Source organism: Saccoglossus kowalevskii, chromosome 9 (assembly GCF_978046115.1).
Source record: "Saccoglossus kowalevskii chromosome 9, keSacKowa6.1, whole genome shotgun sequence".
NCBI lineage: Eukaryota > Metazoa > Hemichordata > Enteropneusta > Harrimaniidae > Saccoglossus > Saccoglossus kowalevskii.
Genome location: NC_140649.1, coordinates 28,178,187 through 28,195,381, shown reverse-complemented (window position 1 = coordinate 28,195,381; position 17,195 = coordinate 28,178,187). Strand labels below are relative to the sequence as shown.

Genomic DNA, 17,195 nt, shown 5'->3' with positions numbered 1-17,195 from the left:
AAAAATGTCATCTTTTCCAAATTCATGATCTGAATCTAAATCTTTCTGACCACTGTCAGATGTCATTTCGGATTGAAACAAACAAATTGTTTGACACTGTTCATGAAAACCAAAACAGAACAGAAACCATCCAGGTTATTAATCATATACAGCCAAACATTTCTTACAAATGGGACAAACACTCCAGTTATCACTATTATGAGGCTATTATGAGTAAAGAAATTGCTGTGTTGATAGAAAGGTTTTGTGGAGAGCATTTTGATTGCTCAAAACAATCCATTGGCTCAGCGAGCTCAATGCTATCAAACATCTACATTAAAGTAGCTGGTAAAAGTCTTCGAAAACATGTAATTAAAAGTAAAAAGAAAAACACCAAAAAAGCCAAACCAAAGTGGTATACTAGAGAACTTAATGCCTTAAAAAAAGAGGTATACAAAATGTCGATAAACATGAGTACTAACCCTTTTAACAAAACTTATAAAGAAACTTATAATATGAAGAAAAAATATAGAAATTTGGTAAAAAAGAAGAGAATGGAATTTAAGAGTGACATCTTAAATAAACTTCAAAAACTGGGTGAATCAAACGCCAACAAATATTGGGAGTTAATTAGAGAACTAAAAAATGATAACAAAGATAATAGCTATGAAAATATTGATTGTAATAAACTATTCAACCATTTCAAAGACCTTAATAATGATACAGACAGTCAAGATATTAATACAAACATCAATCATGAGTCTAATATCTTAAATAAATTATCAACAGATTCAAAAGAACTAAATGAACCAATCTCACAACTTGAAATCCAAAAAGCTATTAATAACCTTAAAAATGGGAAATCCCCAGGAAAAGATAACATCTCAAATGAGATGATTAAAGCTGGCAGGCACACTCTTATTATACCAGTTCAAAAACTTTTTAATATGATTCTTACAAGTGGATTTTTCCCCACTAACTGGAATACAGGAATAATAACCCCAGTCTTTAAAAAGGGTGATAAATCTGACCCTAGTAACTATAGGGGCATTACACTGTTAAACACCTTGAGCAAACTGTTCACAGCAGTTTTAAAACAAAGACTTATTAAATATATTGATGTAAATAACTTAATTGTTAAGGAACAGATTGGATTCATCCCCAAGTTCAGAACAAGTGATCACATATTTGTTCTGAAACAAATTCTTGCAAAATACCTGGAAAAAAGGAAAAAAGTCTTTGCATGCTTCATTGACTTTAAAAAAGCCTTTGATTCAGTTTGGCATCAAGGCTTGTTTCACAAACTTGCACAAAATGGTATCACAGGAAAATTCTATACTATCATCAGGTCAATGTATTCAGTATCTCTAAGTTGTGTCAAAACCAAAAATGGCCTCACCAGTGAATTCCCAGTAAAAAGAGGCATCAGACAGGGCGATGGACTAAGCCCTCTTCTGTTCAACATTTATGTGAATGATATAAAAAATGAAATTGAGCAGTCCAATAATGACCCCCCCCCCTCTCTAACAGTCAGTCAGCTATCCTGTATGTTATATGCAGATGACCTGCTTTTGCTGTCTGTTTCGGAATCCGGGCTGCAAAACGCTTTAAACTCATTAGGAACCTACTGCAAAAAATGGAAATTAGAAGTTAATACTACAAAATCCAAAATCATGATATTTAATAAAATGGGTAAACACATCAAAAAACACAAATTTTGCATTGACAAACAAGAACTAGAAAATGTCCCTACATACTCATACCTAGGCATCAAACTGAGTGCTTCAGGTAAATTTTGTAAAGCACAGGAAGATCTCGCAAACAGAGCTATGAAAGCATGTTTCAAGTTAAAGCAACAATTATTTTCCGAAACAAACATCCCAATTAAAATATATCTCAAAATGTTTGACTCTGTAATTAAACCAGTGTTGCTGTACTGCTGTGAAATATGGTCAAATGAAAATATTAATATAAACAATCTGTCCAACTTTAATTTACCTATGGAAAAATTACACAGTAAATTTTGCAAATTTCTGTTAAAAGTTAACTGCAAAGCATCAAATATAGCTTGCCTTCTGGAATTAGGAAGCTATCCTCTTGCCTTCTCAAGCATTGTACAGACAATAAAATATTGGCTCAGAATTTCTGACAAACCATGTAACACTTTAATCTATGAGGCCTTCAGACTAGGTAAAGATATGGACTCAAAGGGGATAAAAAATTGGGTGTCCCACGCTAAAAACATATTTAATATTACAAACATGGACCATATGTTGGATACTGTGACAGCTGATAAAAAACAGACAATCATTACATCCCTTGAGAGCAATCTAAAATCAATGTTCAAAAATCATTTTAAAGAGACACTATATAATGATAACAAAGGTAAAAATCGCAAAAATAAATTAAGAACTTATAGAATGATAAAACATAATTTCGATTTTGAAAAATATCTGGAAGATGTTAAAAACCCATCGCACAGATCTGCTCTAACTAAGCTAAGGATCAGTGCGCACACATTGCAGATTGAGGCAGGAAGATACATCAACCAAACAGTAGAAGAGAGAAAATGCCACTACTGTCAGGAAAAACAAATAGAAGATGAAAGCCATTTTCTATTAAAATGTTCTCTTTATGCTGATTTAAGAAACAAGTTCCTCCATACCACAAAGGTCATTACAACAATTGACAAATCTGATATTGAAAACACTGTAGACATTCTAAAAACAAAAGATAAACAATCACTAATTCATTTGGCAAAATATATCTTTGAGTGCTTCAATTTAAGAAATGACACTCATAAACAAAAAATACCAGCTGCTTTATAATTAATATAACTTATTAAGATACCTTTTCTGTTTTGTTTTTTTCTAACCATTTCTTGTTCTTCGTTTTTATTTGATTTTATTATGTTTTCACTTTGTCTTCATTTGTATTTTTCGTCTTGCCATTCTATATGTATTTGAAACTTTATTGTATTTTAAAAATCCAGATCCTGAACAGGATATGATTTCAATAAAGGCATTACTTACTTACTTACTACGTTCAAACATATTTACATTTTTTTTCTCGAAAAGTCGATCATTACTGGACATGGTACTTACTACGCTCGTACATATTGACTACAAATATGTTTTCGTGCGTCAAGTACAAAAGTGAGGAGTCGGCCATTTCGGTACAGACTTCGTTCGTACATAATGACTACAAACATTGTTTTTCGTGTGTAAAGTACGAAAGTGGGAAGTCGGCCATTACAGTATAGACGTAAGTCAGAAGTCGGTTTTTACAGTACAGATTGCGTTCGTACACTTTGATTACGGAAAATGTGTTTTCGTGCGTCACGTACTATTAAAAAAAATGTGAGTAAGTAGGAAGTCAGCCATTACATTACAGACTAGGAATTCAATGTATTTAATTGTTATTTTAACCATATCCGTCTCCCAGAAGACGCGATTGTGTCTTGAATAAACTAAACAGTTAGTGAATAACATGTCTTTCTATTTACAGAGTACTGAAAGGATTTCAGAGTGAATGCATCGGACTAAAAATGTTTTTCTTGTTTGTGTTTAATCACAGTCCCTCAACACCCAGAACTCTGTGCGAATCCCCCTTGATTCTGGCTGCTGGCCATTTTCGTTCATGAAATCGTTGGATATCATCAGAAAACGCGGGATTTGTGCAGTTTTGAATAAAACCAAGTTAGCGATTATGAACAATGGTTATTAACGTAACACCTGACCCCCTCTACCCCAGTTTCGCATTTTAAAGTAAGAAATCGACATTTGAAACCGACAGGGTGTCGATTTACTAGGTGCCGTGTTTCACAACTTGTTTATTTATATACGTATAGCGGATGATTTTTTTTGAAAATTAGTATTTATTGATTTTCAGCCTCCAAGTGACTGTGCAACTGACCACCGCCGCCGCTAACGACCAACTCAGACCGCTATGTGAATCATGTATGTAAATGTGTTGAGATGGGCATAGTGCGAGTGGTTAGTGCTAGTAGCACTAATCCGAAAAAGTACTAGATCTAGTCATGGAACTATAAACCATGGTTTATAGTTCCATGATCTAGTGGTAAAAATGGCACTAGATCTAGCGCAAAAATGGCACTAGATCTAGTGCTAAAATGTGCACAGTGCGAGTGGCATTGTTATCGCATTGTCAACGACGTCGAATAATAGGAGGGGCATCAACAACCACTTCATATGCAAACTGCAAACAGTATAAAACATCGGCAATATCTGTGAGATATCCATAATAATACTTTCTTTATATAATACCGGATTCTGCTGTAAATTCGCTCATCAGAAAAATCGTCCTGGGGATTTCACTGCTGGTGGGCGCTTATTTGGGGTTCAAAATTTCAAAAAATAATCATCAAATATTTTTGGGGGACTTATTTTCATTGAAGTATCCAACTACGCAGACTTTCAACGCCGTTAGTTGGGCCACCCAAGACGAAAGAAACTATTTCAGAATTAACAATAATTAATAATTCTTGCTGAATTAAAAAGTAGACTGCCTGAAATGTCATTACAGTGTCGCCCAGTGTCATTTTTCAAATACATTTGTTTTTATTTTATTGGTAACGAAAGAATATTTTAAACGAAGTTTCATATAAAAACAAACACAACTGCATTGCGTAGTAGCAAACGATCAGTTGCGTAATCCGATCATGCTGCGTTTGACAATTGTTGATTATTACTCAGTAGTGATTATAATAACGCACAAAAAATAAATTCGTTGAATTGTTATGAAATTCAAATAAAATTCAACTTAGTTTCATCGTAAGCAAATGATTCCGATCGCATATAAACGCTCGATGCTGTATGGTATCCGCCATGTTTCTCTTGCATGAGTTGAGGTCAAATCGCTAATTAACCAATCAAAATGCTGAATGATGCCAACGTGTTCAAATCACCATAGCTCATTTAAATATGTTAATGTTATTGAACGCAACGCGGAGAGATTTACCGATGTTGTAGTACGATCTTTTGGCTTGGATTTTGATAGGGAAATGCCATGATTTTTTTTTTCAAATCTAAAAATAGTTGTTTTCAAAAGATGAACTGAGCATTAGAAGAATAATTTAACATTGTTTACAGTGATAACAGCTCTTTGTCCAAACGAGGCTTACCCATTCACACTAGTCACAATAAACACGCTCTTGAATAAAGATGTGAAGGGTTAAAATACGCATTTCACAACCGGAAATTCAACAGACGAACTTGTTACTTCACAGATTTTACATGTTTTAATTATTAGCAACTGTAACAAGAACAAGATTTCGAGAGTCTACAGCAAAAAATCCTAAGAACTCCTAACAAATATCATTGCAGAGAAAGTGTCTAGACATATATTATATGGTCACGTTAAAAAAATCGGCGAGGTATATCATATTCCGCTAACTGGTTACTTGTGTAAGCAATCGCAAACTATCATCGACATCAAAGATGAGCTAGACAATGTCCATATCAGGATTAACTTGTGTTGAAACAAAAGGAAATAAGCCAGGCTTTATAAATGGTCACTTGAGATGCGTCGTGGACCCTTTAGTACCTCCATGCTCCGAATATTACCGAATGCTTGAGATTAGCGTAATCCATTGTAAAAGGGGGCTAAGAGCTAACGAGACCAATGTTTGTGAACGAATATTGACAAACGATCACAGGGTAAAGCTAAAACAATAGCGTCGTGGCTTTTTCCCGTTAGTACCGCCATGGTACAATGTAACAACAGAATTGCGTGAATCCACTTTTACCATTGGTTGATTATGTCCGCAAAGGTCAATGTCATGACAACCAGACAACGGTTCATTTTCTGTCTAGTTCCCAGCGGTACTGAGCAACATGTCCATTCACAGGTCGCCGTACACACAAAATCCGCCGAGCTTTACAGGGACCCGGGACTTAGACTAGCAGTATACACATTTTTTATTTAGTTCATATATGCCATCATAATTTCATTTACGAAGATCTATTTTTATTGAGTGTGGCGCCGACCAGAAATAAAACGGCACGTCAGCGATTTTAAAAAAAAAGATCAATGCTGAATTCCACCATTTACATACAAGTTACAAGTTTACATACGCCGAAGTTGAAAACACAAACTTCTACACAATACCATTTCATACAGTGTATCTATTCACAATTTGTAAAAATTGCGAAGTTCGACCTGCAGTTTCACTGACCATGGAGCTAGTTTCCCGGCCGATCGCGTTGTTACGATACACGTGGACAATGACATTCATGTACATACTCAGTTTTCCCACTGTAGCACATTTCCAATAAATGAAAGATACAACAACTTTACGTAAATATTAATTTATTTTCAGACAATTACGGGATGTCTCGACGTCGTTGACAACGCGATATCAATGCCACTCGCGCTATGTACATTTTAGTACTAGATCTAGTGCCGTTTTAGCACTAGATCTAGTGCCATTTTAGTACTAGATCTAGTGCCATTTTAGCACTAGATCTAGTAATTTTTCGGATTAGTGCTACTAGCACTAACCACTCGCACTATGTCCATTTCGACGCATTTACATACCTCGAATACGTTCAGCAAACATGGATGAATGGGAGATGGGAACCACACACTTGGTGCGTATTTAGACGAGCTATTAGAACCAACAACGACTTGGAGGGATGGCATAACCGACTAAACACCAAAGCCCAACGCGGAAATATCCAATTTTATCTACTAGTTCAGCTGCTCCACACAGATGCCAAACTTATTACATTACAGCAACAACTAATCAGTGAGGACAAACTTCGACGTTATCAGCGAAAACAGACACGGCTCATGGAAGGAAAATTAAACAAGTTATGGCGGAGATACAGAAGAAAATAAATCACAACGTCCAGATTGATGAAGGCAGCGTCTTACATCGCAGCACCGACACGCAACTCGATTACCTTTTCGTTATGTACTTTTCATGTTTTGAAATAAACTTAAATGCTGACTAACAAATTTCTCTAGTGTTTTTTTTTCAGCGCCGTTTACTTTCGTTTATCATCGCAACTCGATTACCTTTATGTTATGTACTTTTCGTGTTTTAAAATAAACTTAAATGCTGACTAATAAATTTCTCTAGTGTTTTTTTCAGCGCCGTTTACTTTCGTTTATCATCGCAACTCGATTACCTTTATGTTATGTACTTTTCGTGTTTTAAAATAAACTTAAATGCTGACTAATAAATTTCTCTAGTGTTTTTTTTTCAGCGCCGTTTACTTTCGTTTATCATCGCAACTCGATTACCTTTATGTTATGTACTTTTCATGTTTTAAAATAAACTTAAATGCTGACTAATAAATTTCTCTAGTGTTTTTTTTTCAGCGCCGTTTACTTTCGTTTATCATCGCAACTCGATTACCTTTATGTTATGAACTTTTCATGTTTTCAAAATAAACTTAAATGCTGACTAATAAATTTCTCTAGTGTTTTTTTTTTTAGCGCCGTTTACTTTCGTTTATCATCGCAACTCGATTACCTTTATGTTATGTACTTTTCATGTTTTAAAATAAACTTAAATGCTGACTAATAAATTTCTCTACGTCTATGTTATATATCTTATCGAAATTCCATTAGCATTTATAATATGTAATGTGTATTTCAGGTTTTGACTATTTAGATTTTTGTTGTAATATCAGTTACGTTTATGTTATATATTTTTCGTTGTTCTATTAAAATAAACTATTTTGAATAATTCTATCACTTTGAAACGTCTCTAGTTTTTTTATTGCCATTTTCTGGCAACGGAACTGGGCTACTTTTATGTGATGTATTTTTACTGTTTGGAAATAAACTATGGAATGCTTGACTTTAAAATGTTTCCAGTTTGATTTTATAAATAATTGTCATCCAACATCCGTAAAAAACAGAAATAAATAAGTATCTGTGATCCGTAGTCTAGACTCAAGCCAACGTCCCTCCATTTCCACATGATGTGTCAGTTGGCGGCGAGATGACTGTAAGTTCATATCACTTGTTTGGATGTAGTAGCTAAGACAAAGCATTGTAATCCAGCAATAATCGCTTAACATTTTGGAAGAAAAATACATCTATTTTATGAAACACCGTACATGTACTGAGAAAACGTTGTTAGTTGCCATTTATTAAATCATGGATCTAAAAAATAGCTCCATGATTAAACGTACATTATACGTAACGAAGACGGCAAATACATTTTTTTTGTTCACGTTATAATGAATATAATGAATATAATGAATATAATTTATGTGTATAATAAATGGCAACAAATGACGTTTTCTAATGTACATCATTTTATAAAATCATACGGCAGTTCAAACAGTCGAGTTGACGTGAACTTACACAACAACTATGAAAGTAGCGGACTTCACGGGCAGCAGTTCAAATACGCAGTTCAAGCACTTCCATTGTGATACATAACTTCACACTTTCACACCCTCGGCAAGTTCAAATATTAACAGTTTAGACAATGAGTATAGTTGTGATAAAACACGACATTATTTGTTCCTTTTAGATAAATCATTGTCATTGTTATGTATTCTGTGCAAAACGAAAAGACTTATATTTTATGCACAAAACATAATTAGTTCTTTCTGGCTAAATAACTATGACCTTACAGGTAATCTTCCCTCACTGAACTTCCGTTTTGCCATAAGGTTTTACTGAAAGAGAAAAACAAACATTGTTCTAGTAATCACCATGCACCAACACATTGCCACCCCCGTGAAAAAGGTGGTAAAACCAGGCTATCCACGTAACAATATGGCCGCCGGCACGTTCTCTCAACCACAGGTTCGCACTGTTTATTATTCATGGAACACATGTGTGTCACTGCAAGATTTCGTTTTAAAAAAATGAAGATCTAATGATAACGTATGATAATAAATATCTGTCAAAAGTTTCTAATAAGTATTTCAATGCGATCACCCTGAATGAGTCCCAAAACTGCCATGTATCGGCGAATGGTCAATATTTTTGCTTGTCGAATGCTGTGATGTAGGGGTCGCCTGGTACCCAACAGCCAGACATGCAGTGGTTGTACTATTATAGTAGGTAGCCTATATGAACTCAGCAATTTGCTCTGTAGCTTACGAACATAGATTTGTACAGTCTCCCTGCCTAGTAGTAGAGTTGAAGTGGCCGACTTCTCCGCCCGGCCGACATCTCCGACAGGCCGACCTGATAACAGGCCGACTTCTCCTACAGGCCGACTTGGCGATTGGCCGACTTCTCTCGTATTCGTTATAACACATAAAACGGAGCCCGACACAAAGCATTAGCCGCCCTTTGCAAGAGGAGCTTGAGTGAATTACAGAGACTATGGCTGTTAGAATATCCGTCAACAAAATCAACGACCAACTACTGACATGTTCTATCTGTTTGGAGCGCTACAAGAACCCAAAGATTTTACCGTGTCACCATTCATTTTGTGAGAATTGTTTGGTGGGGTGGATGGAACAACATGGCGGACTGGAGTGCCCTAACTGTAGAAAAAGATATTCTGTACACATGGGAAGCATTCAAACACTTCCACCTAGTATCGTGACAAATTCTATGATAAGATTAATTGAGGAACAAGAAAATCAAGGTGGTGGAACATGCCATGGTTGTGCAGAGTATTCATCAGCAAACAGGTGCGTCAATTGTGCTATGGATCTCTGCGCAACATGTACCAGAGCGCACACAAAAGCACCAATCACGCGACATCATCGCATCGTTGCTGCTGATCACTTTAAACAATCTAAAGGGTCTGCAGATTTGTCGGTAGCATACTGTACTACTCATGATGAAAAAATAATTGAACTTTACTGCGAAACGTGCCAGACGTCAATCTGCCATTTATGTCTGAGGTCAGAGCACAAAGGCCATTCCGTGGTCGATTTACAGGGAGTAGCCGATGAACTTCGCAATGTGTTTGCAAGCAACATTTCCCAGTTGAATGCACAACTAATTGAATTGGAAAATGGAAAGCAAAATGTGGAAATACAATCCAAAGAATTAGCAAAACAACTTATGATTCAAAAAAAGGCGATAAAAACACATTCACGGGAAATAATAGAGCAGTTAATAAATGTAATAAAGTTGGAGAAACGTGATCATCTGCAAAAAATAACAAATGACTATGATAAATTATTACAAGAAATCAACAACGAAATGCATCAGTATGACACAACTGGGGCACTACTGGAAAGTACAATAACATTCGTGGACAATTTATTACAATATGGTAGTGATGCACAGCTGATGAAAGAAAGTGACGAGGCATCAAAGAAAATGCACACTGTGATGTCACTTAAAACAAAATGGAAAGATACCGATAGAACACTACCACTGTTTTGTCCTGGTGTCACCACAGTGCGTGGCAAGTTAGGAATATTCAAAAAACCCAACAGTAGAATAAGGAGCATTTTCAGAATATTTTTTCAATTTATTCTGGGTATTGTTTGTTTATATCTATTCCGTTTATTAGAATTTGAGAAAGCGCCAGTGCCACTACAGTTAGAGGTTATTTCCACTGATTTCATTCAGCTTGTTATTTTTATTATAAGTATTATTATTATTCTCGTATATATATGTTGTTGCCGCAAATCAAAAGCTACGTAACCAACATTGTATTGTGGTATGAAACGGTGCATCCCAGATTCAAATTGTTCAATGATTCTTTAAACCTTAAATTTTTAAAATACGTAAAGATGTGATGTTGTCATCTCTATTCTCCTCCAGAACCACACAGTCTATTTCGGCACATATGGTTATTAGGCTGGAAGATGAAAAAAGCCCTGAACGATACTTGATCAGTTATTAACTTTTTTGCAGATAATTTTATGTGCAATTATCTCCAAGAGTTAATGTTGTATAATGTACCTTTTGCACCTGGAATTTGACAGTCAGAAATGTATTTCCTTTTTCATTATTTATTTGAGACTAATTGGGTTAATTACAGAGAATACGTAGTGTCTGCATATTTGTATGATTCCTGTATGAGTGTTTTCCCCATGTAATGCATTATCGTGCTTTCCCATATACGCTACGCAGCAACAATGATTGACAACACCGCAAAGGATGATGGGAGAAAACCAGAGGTACAAGAAACAAAAGCGCGGGAGCATGATGCCAACTCTTCACTCTGCCGTGTTTCACTGAAATAACGGACTGTGCGTTACAATCTTAGCACATACTGGTGAACGATAATACTGAGATCTGCCAGGACTCGTGATTTGAGTTGAAATTGATTGCAACTCGTAGAATACCAAAAGTTCAAGTTACCGACGACTAAAGAAACCGCAATATTGGGAGCACGAGACCGTACAAACAAGTACAGTGTACGCGTTCAAGCCAGTGAACGTTTTCCGCGCAGAAACGACACAGTGATCACGAAGAAAACCGTTTTAACGAACCGATTCGCATCGTAGATGCTATCCTAACCCCAACACCGAAGTAGCAACCTTTATCGACAGGTACCGTTCCCTTTATATAGCGTGAAAAGTTTCACTGAACTCCACCGATAAATATAAATAAATCGAGTTGAAGCCGCACTTCGCATTACAACCCCGTGTGATTCGGAGAGTGTTTGTAGATTATAATACGAGTTCTGGATAGATTCAGGCCTTTTATTTCGTTCGGTGATTCACAAAACAGGCTAAACTGAGTTCTTTCCGACGAGATATTATAATCGAATGAATTTGTGTATATGTGAGGCTACGTATTCTGTTTTAATTAGAGTACTTGCTAGGCCATATTTTGAAGTCACATTTATTTAACAGCCACAGTGAAAGGCTATTTATGCTCTGGTTAACCATCACTGTTATTGCTAATTTTCTGAGTAGTTGTGAATGCTTTTCTGACGTTGTTGTATTATTATTGTTTGATCAATATATCAATATTTGAGCGTGGAACCACCACTCTTACGGTTCTGAAGACTGTAATTAAGCAGATTGATATTACTTTCTTTATTGTAAGCGATATCGCGTTATAGTAGTAACTGTGTTCGTGTTCTACAAATGCTAGAGCACATTCTGGTGAGTTACCTTTACCAGCATATTGGTCGCCTGACAGAGCAGTCAGACAGTTCTTGGTATTAACGGAGAGCGCCCTCATTGGTCAGTTCTCATTTGACTGGTCTTTCGTTTTTTGATAATTACACGGAAGTGCTTTTTCAAGGTCATACATTTGTATTTCCTGCAGTTGTTGAGCTTTTCCAATACCCATTGTGATAGTGCATTGTGGGTAGCATTGTACTGTTTGCCGTTAGCGGTCTGTTGATTAAATGTTGTTCCTATGAGATTTGGGGAAGACTGAAACACAACTTTGACAGGTGTGAGTGTGAGTTTATTTCTATAACAATAATTAACATTTTATTTTGTGGTGCTATCACTCTCAGAGCCAAACAAGTTATTAATGATCTGTGAAGATATATAGGTTTCCGAGTACCGTATAACAGATATCCCGGTGCAGTGGTGATTGATACCATTCAAAGTTTTTACCCTTGCTACACCGAGTTTGGGGTGTGGCATACCTAAAATATTCAAATTAAAGATATCATTTCAGCATATATTTCTGAGAATGTCAGGACCCCCCATGTGTTAATATGAAAAGGTTTCTAGTCGTATTGTAAAAATGTTATGACTCAAGATATTTGGTTTTACACATGAAAAATTGTCGTTTGTGTGTTATGGAGTTACCGACTGTTCATTTGACTTTGTTAATTCTACATATATTTAATTCTCAGAGATGTATTTCAGATATGCATGTGTTACTATCTAGTGGACATGGTTGTGCATATACCAGTACTACTATTTTTTGTTAATTCTACATATATTTAATTCTCAGAGATGTATTTCAGATATGCATGTGTTACCATCTAATGCACAAGGTTATGCATATACCAGTACTACTATTTTTTGTTAATTCTACATATATTTAACTCTCAGAGATGTATTTCAGATATGCATGTGTTACTATCTAATGGACAGGATTATGCATATACCAGTACTACTATTTTTTTGTTAATTCTACATATATTTAATTCTCAGAGATGTATTTCAGATATGCATGTGTTACTATCTAGTGGACATGGTTATGCATATACCAGTACTACTATTTTTTTGTTAATTCTACATATATTTAATTCTCAGAGATGTATTTCAGATATGCATGTGTTACCATCTAATGGACAGGGTTATGCATATACCAGTACTACTATTTTTTGTTAATTCTACATATATTTAATTCTCAGAGATGTATTTCAGATATGCATGTGTTACCATCTAATGGACAGGGTTATGCATATACCAGTACTACTATTTTTTGTTAATTCTACATATATTTAATTCTCAGAGATGTATTTCAGATATGCATGTGTTACTATCTAGTGGACAAGGTTATGCATATACTAGTACTACTATTTTTTGTTAATTCTACATATATTTAATTCTCAGAGATGTATTTCAGATATGCATGTGTTACTATCTAGTGGACAAGGTTATGCATATACCAGTACTACTATTTTTTGTTAATTCTACATATATTTAATTCTCAGAGATGTATTTCAGATATGCATGTGTTACTATCTAGTGGACAAGGTTATGCATATACTAGTACTACTATTTTTTGTTAATTCTACATATATTTAATTCTCAGAGATGTATTTCAGATATGCATGTGTTACCATCTAATGCACAAGGTTATGCATATACCAGTACTACTATTTTTTGTTAATTCTACATATATTTAACTCTCAGAGATGTATTTCAGATATGCATGTGTTACTATCTAATGGACAGGATTATGCATATACCAGTACTACTATTTTTTTGTTAATTCTACATATATTTAATTCTCAGAGATGTATTTCAGATATGCATGTGTTACTATCTAGTGGACATGGTTATGCATATACCAGTACTACTATTTTTTTGTTAATTCTACATATATTTAATTCTCAGAGATGTATTTCAGATATGCATGTGTTACTATCTAGTGGACAGGGTTATGCATATACCAGTACTACTATTTTTTTGTTAATTCTACATATATTTAATTCTCAGAGATGTATTTCAGATATGCATGTGTTACCATCTAATGGACAGGGTTATGCATATACCAGTACTACTATTTTTTGTTAATTCTACATATATTTAATTCTCAGAGATGTATTTCAGATATGCATGTGTTACTATCTAGTGGACAAGGTTATGCATATACCAGTACTACTATTTTTTGTTAATTAGTCCCCGTTCGGACGCAGTCCGAAAACGGGGACTTATGTTTTGCCCTGTGTGCGTCCGTGCGTCCGTGATCACCTGTATCTCGAACATGCATGGACCGATTAAGTTCAAACTTCACTCATACATCACACATTATATGGGACATATGCACATGCATTTTTTTCATGATCCGATTAATGATAGCCGAATAGCGGCCATTTTAAGGCCGAAAATGCATCAAAATCGCACATTTTCACCATTCCGGACCCGGATCTCAGTTATGCATGGACGGATTTTGTTCAAATTTGGTACATACATTAAACATAATAGGACCTTGATGCACGTCATTTTTTTTTTTGGATCGGGTTCGAAATGGCCGACTGGCGGCCATTTTGTTTTAAAGAATTCAGTTCTGGATCCGTATCTGAGACATGCTTGGATTGATCGAGTTCAAACTTCACACACACAAGGTACATCATGTCACAAATATGTATGTGCATTTGTTTCATGATCTCATTAACGATAGCCAAATGGCGGCCACTTTAAGGCCGAAAATGCATTGAAATCGCACATTTTCACCATTCCGGACCCGGATTTCAGTTATGCATGGACGGATTTCATTCAAATGTGGTACATACATTAAACATAATAGGACCTTGATGCACGTCATTTTTTTTTCCGGATCAAGTTCGAAATAGCCGACTGGCGGCCATTTTGTTTTAAAGAATTCAGTTCTGGATCCGTTTCTGAGACATGTCTGGATTGATCAAGTTCAAACTTCACACACACAAGGTACATCATGTCACAAATATGTATGTGCATTTGTTTCATGATCTTATTAACGATAGCCAAATGGGGCAGCTTTAAGACCGAAAATGCATTGAAATCGCACATTTTCACCATTCCGGACCCAGATCTCAGTTATGCATGGACGGATTTCATTCAAATTTGGTACATACATTAAACATAATAGGACCTTGATGCACGTCTTTTTTTTCCGGATCAAGTTCGAAATGGCCGACTGGCGGCCATTTTGTTAAAGAATTCAGTTCTGGATCCGTATCCAAGACATGTCTGGATTGATCAAGTTCAAACTTCACACACACATGGTACATCATGTCACAAATAGATATGTGCATTTGTTTCATGATCTGCTTAACAATAGCGGAATGATGGCCATTTAAAGGCCGAAAATGCATCAAAATCACGTATTTTCACAATTCCAGAACCGGATCTCAGTCATGCATGGATGGATTTTGTTCAGATTTAGCACAATGTGTTGTACATATGCAGGTGCATTTCGGTCATGATCTGCTTTGAATGTATATGTCACTCAAATATGAACGGAACGGGGACGTGTCATTGACAATGACTTGTTCTACATATATTTAATTCTCAGAGATGTATTTCAGATATGCATGTGTTACTATCTAGTGGACAAGGTTATGCATATACCAGTACTACTATTTTTTGTTAATTCTACATATATTTAATTCCCAGAGATGTATTTCAGATATGCATGTGTTACTATCTAGTGGACAGGGTTATGCATATACCAGTACTACTAATTGTATATTGTCAATATAGATGAAGAAATGTGGATGGACAATTAGTATAATCTTACTAATTATGCACATAATTGATACCCAGAGATCTATTACCGATTTATATTTACCACTAACTGGATAAAATTTGGATGAACTATCAGCTGACCATGTCAGGTTCACAAAGATGTGTTTCAGATTCACATTTACTAGTTTCTGGATATTATCCACATAGATAAAGTGATTACGGTTACTTAGCTGGTCGCATAACACCAAAAACTATCCATATATTATTTCCAAAGATACATATATAAGTACATATAGGATATAAATGTACAACTCACTGGATATTATCCACGTAGCGTGTCATTGACCTTGTTAATTATGCTCATATTCTAATGTTTTGCAGTTACACATGGACAAAGAAATGTTGATAAACCATTAGCTGATCATGTCATGTCATTAATATATGCATAGTAATTTCCCAGGGGTCTATTACTGATAAACTGCTAAGTATAGTACTGTGTTGACGAGTGATCGCAAATGAAAATGAGTTGATTGGTTTAATCTGGTTATTCTATAAAAATAGTCTAGTTACGCAAATACGTCACTGGTTCGAATACTAGTCTGTGCCGCCGAGGGCGCATGCAAGGGACACAAGTTTTGTTTTTTCCGCGATCATTCTACTATTTCCAATTTTTTTAAAAAAAATCTGCCTGTGTGTCATTTTATGCTCATATTTTTGTAGTCCAAACAGCGGATGCTCGTGAGTGCGCAACTTCCAGATTGAACACACCATGACACCATCAGAGAAACATTAACGTGTTCTCAATGAACAATAAATATGTAACACAGTTTATAGCACAGTTATCAACTTTATAACATAACCACCAACACTGATAACACTTTTGAATTATTTGAGTCACAATAGACCACATGTTTTGGAAGGTAATATCCTACTGTAACAAGCCGGTAGGCTGGTTGGCGATCTGCTCCGCTCAAAAACAAGCAACATGTTTTTGGCTGTTTCCATGGTGTGACATAAACGTGAAGCTAACGTCGGTTTATAACTAATACGAAGTTCGCAAACACCATTCAGTCTTTAGAAGTCACTTAGTTTATTACTAGGACCACAGCCACTCTACTAGTAGAGTGACTGTGCTAGGACGTATTCTGCTGTTACATTTTTTATTTCCAACCGTTTTGCGATAGCATTTTCTAGAATGAAGCGTTTCCTGTAAATGCTGGAAAACGAAATGGTAAAAATTTACCTAAATTGCAGTGTGTTGACCTTCATAACAATATACTTCATAATGCAAAACACTAGTCACGGTGAGTTATTTAAATATACCACTCCTAATCGAAAAATATGACCACAGTCCAGAATTTCAGACGGATATTAAGCAACCTAAGAGCATATCAGAAGCATTTACTCTCAAATATAAAAAAGAACTGCAGTCAAAAG

General features: G+C 35.5%; 1 protein-coding gene across 1 annotated transcript; it reads left to right on the top strand.

Annotated features, from left to right (window-relative positions):
• Window positions 1-9,237: 9,237 nt before the first annotated feature.
• On the top strand, window positions 9,238-10,943 carry LOC102804069 (tripartite motif-containing protein 2-like). The gene has a single exon (XM_085503806.1). The coding sequence runs from the start codon at window positions 9,301-9,303 to the stop codon at window positions 10,582-10,584; it is 1,284 nt and encodes a 427-aa protein (XP_085359932.1). The 5' UTR covers window positions 9,238-9,300; the 3' UTR covers window positions 10,585-10,943.
• Window positions 10,944-17,195: the final 6,252 nt, after the last annotated feature.

What these genes read in the sequence shown, in the direction of transcription:
- LOC102804069 (XM_085503806.1), top strand. Translation starts at nt 9,301, where the DNA reads ATGGCTGTTAGAATATCCGTCAACAAAATCAACGACCAACTACTGACA.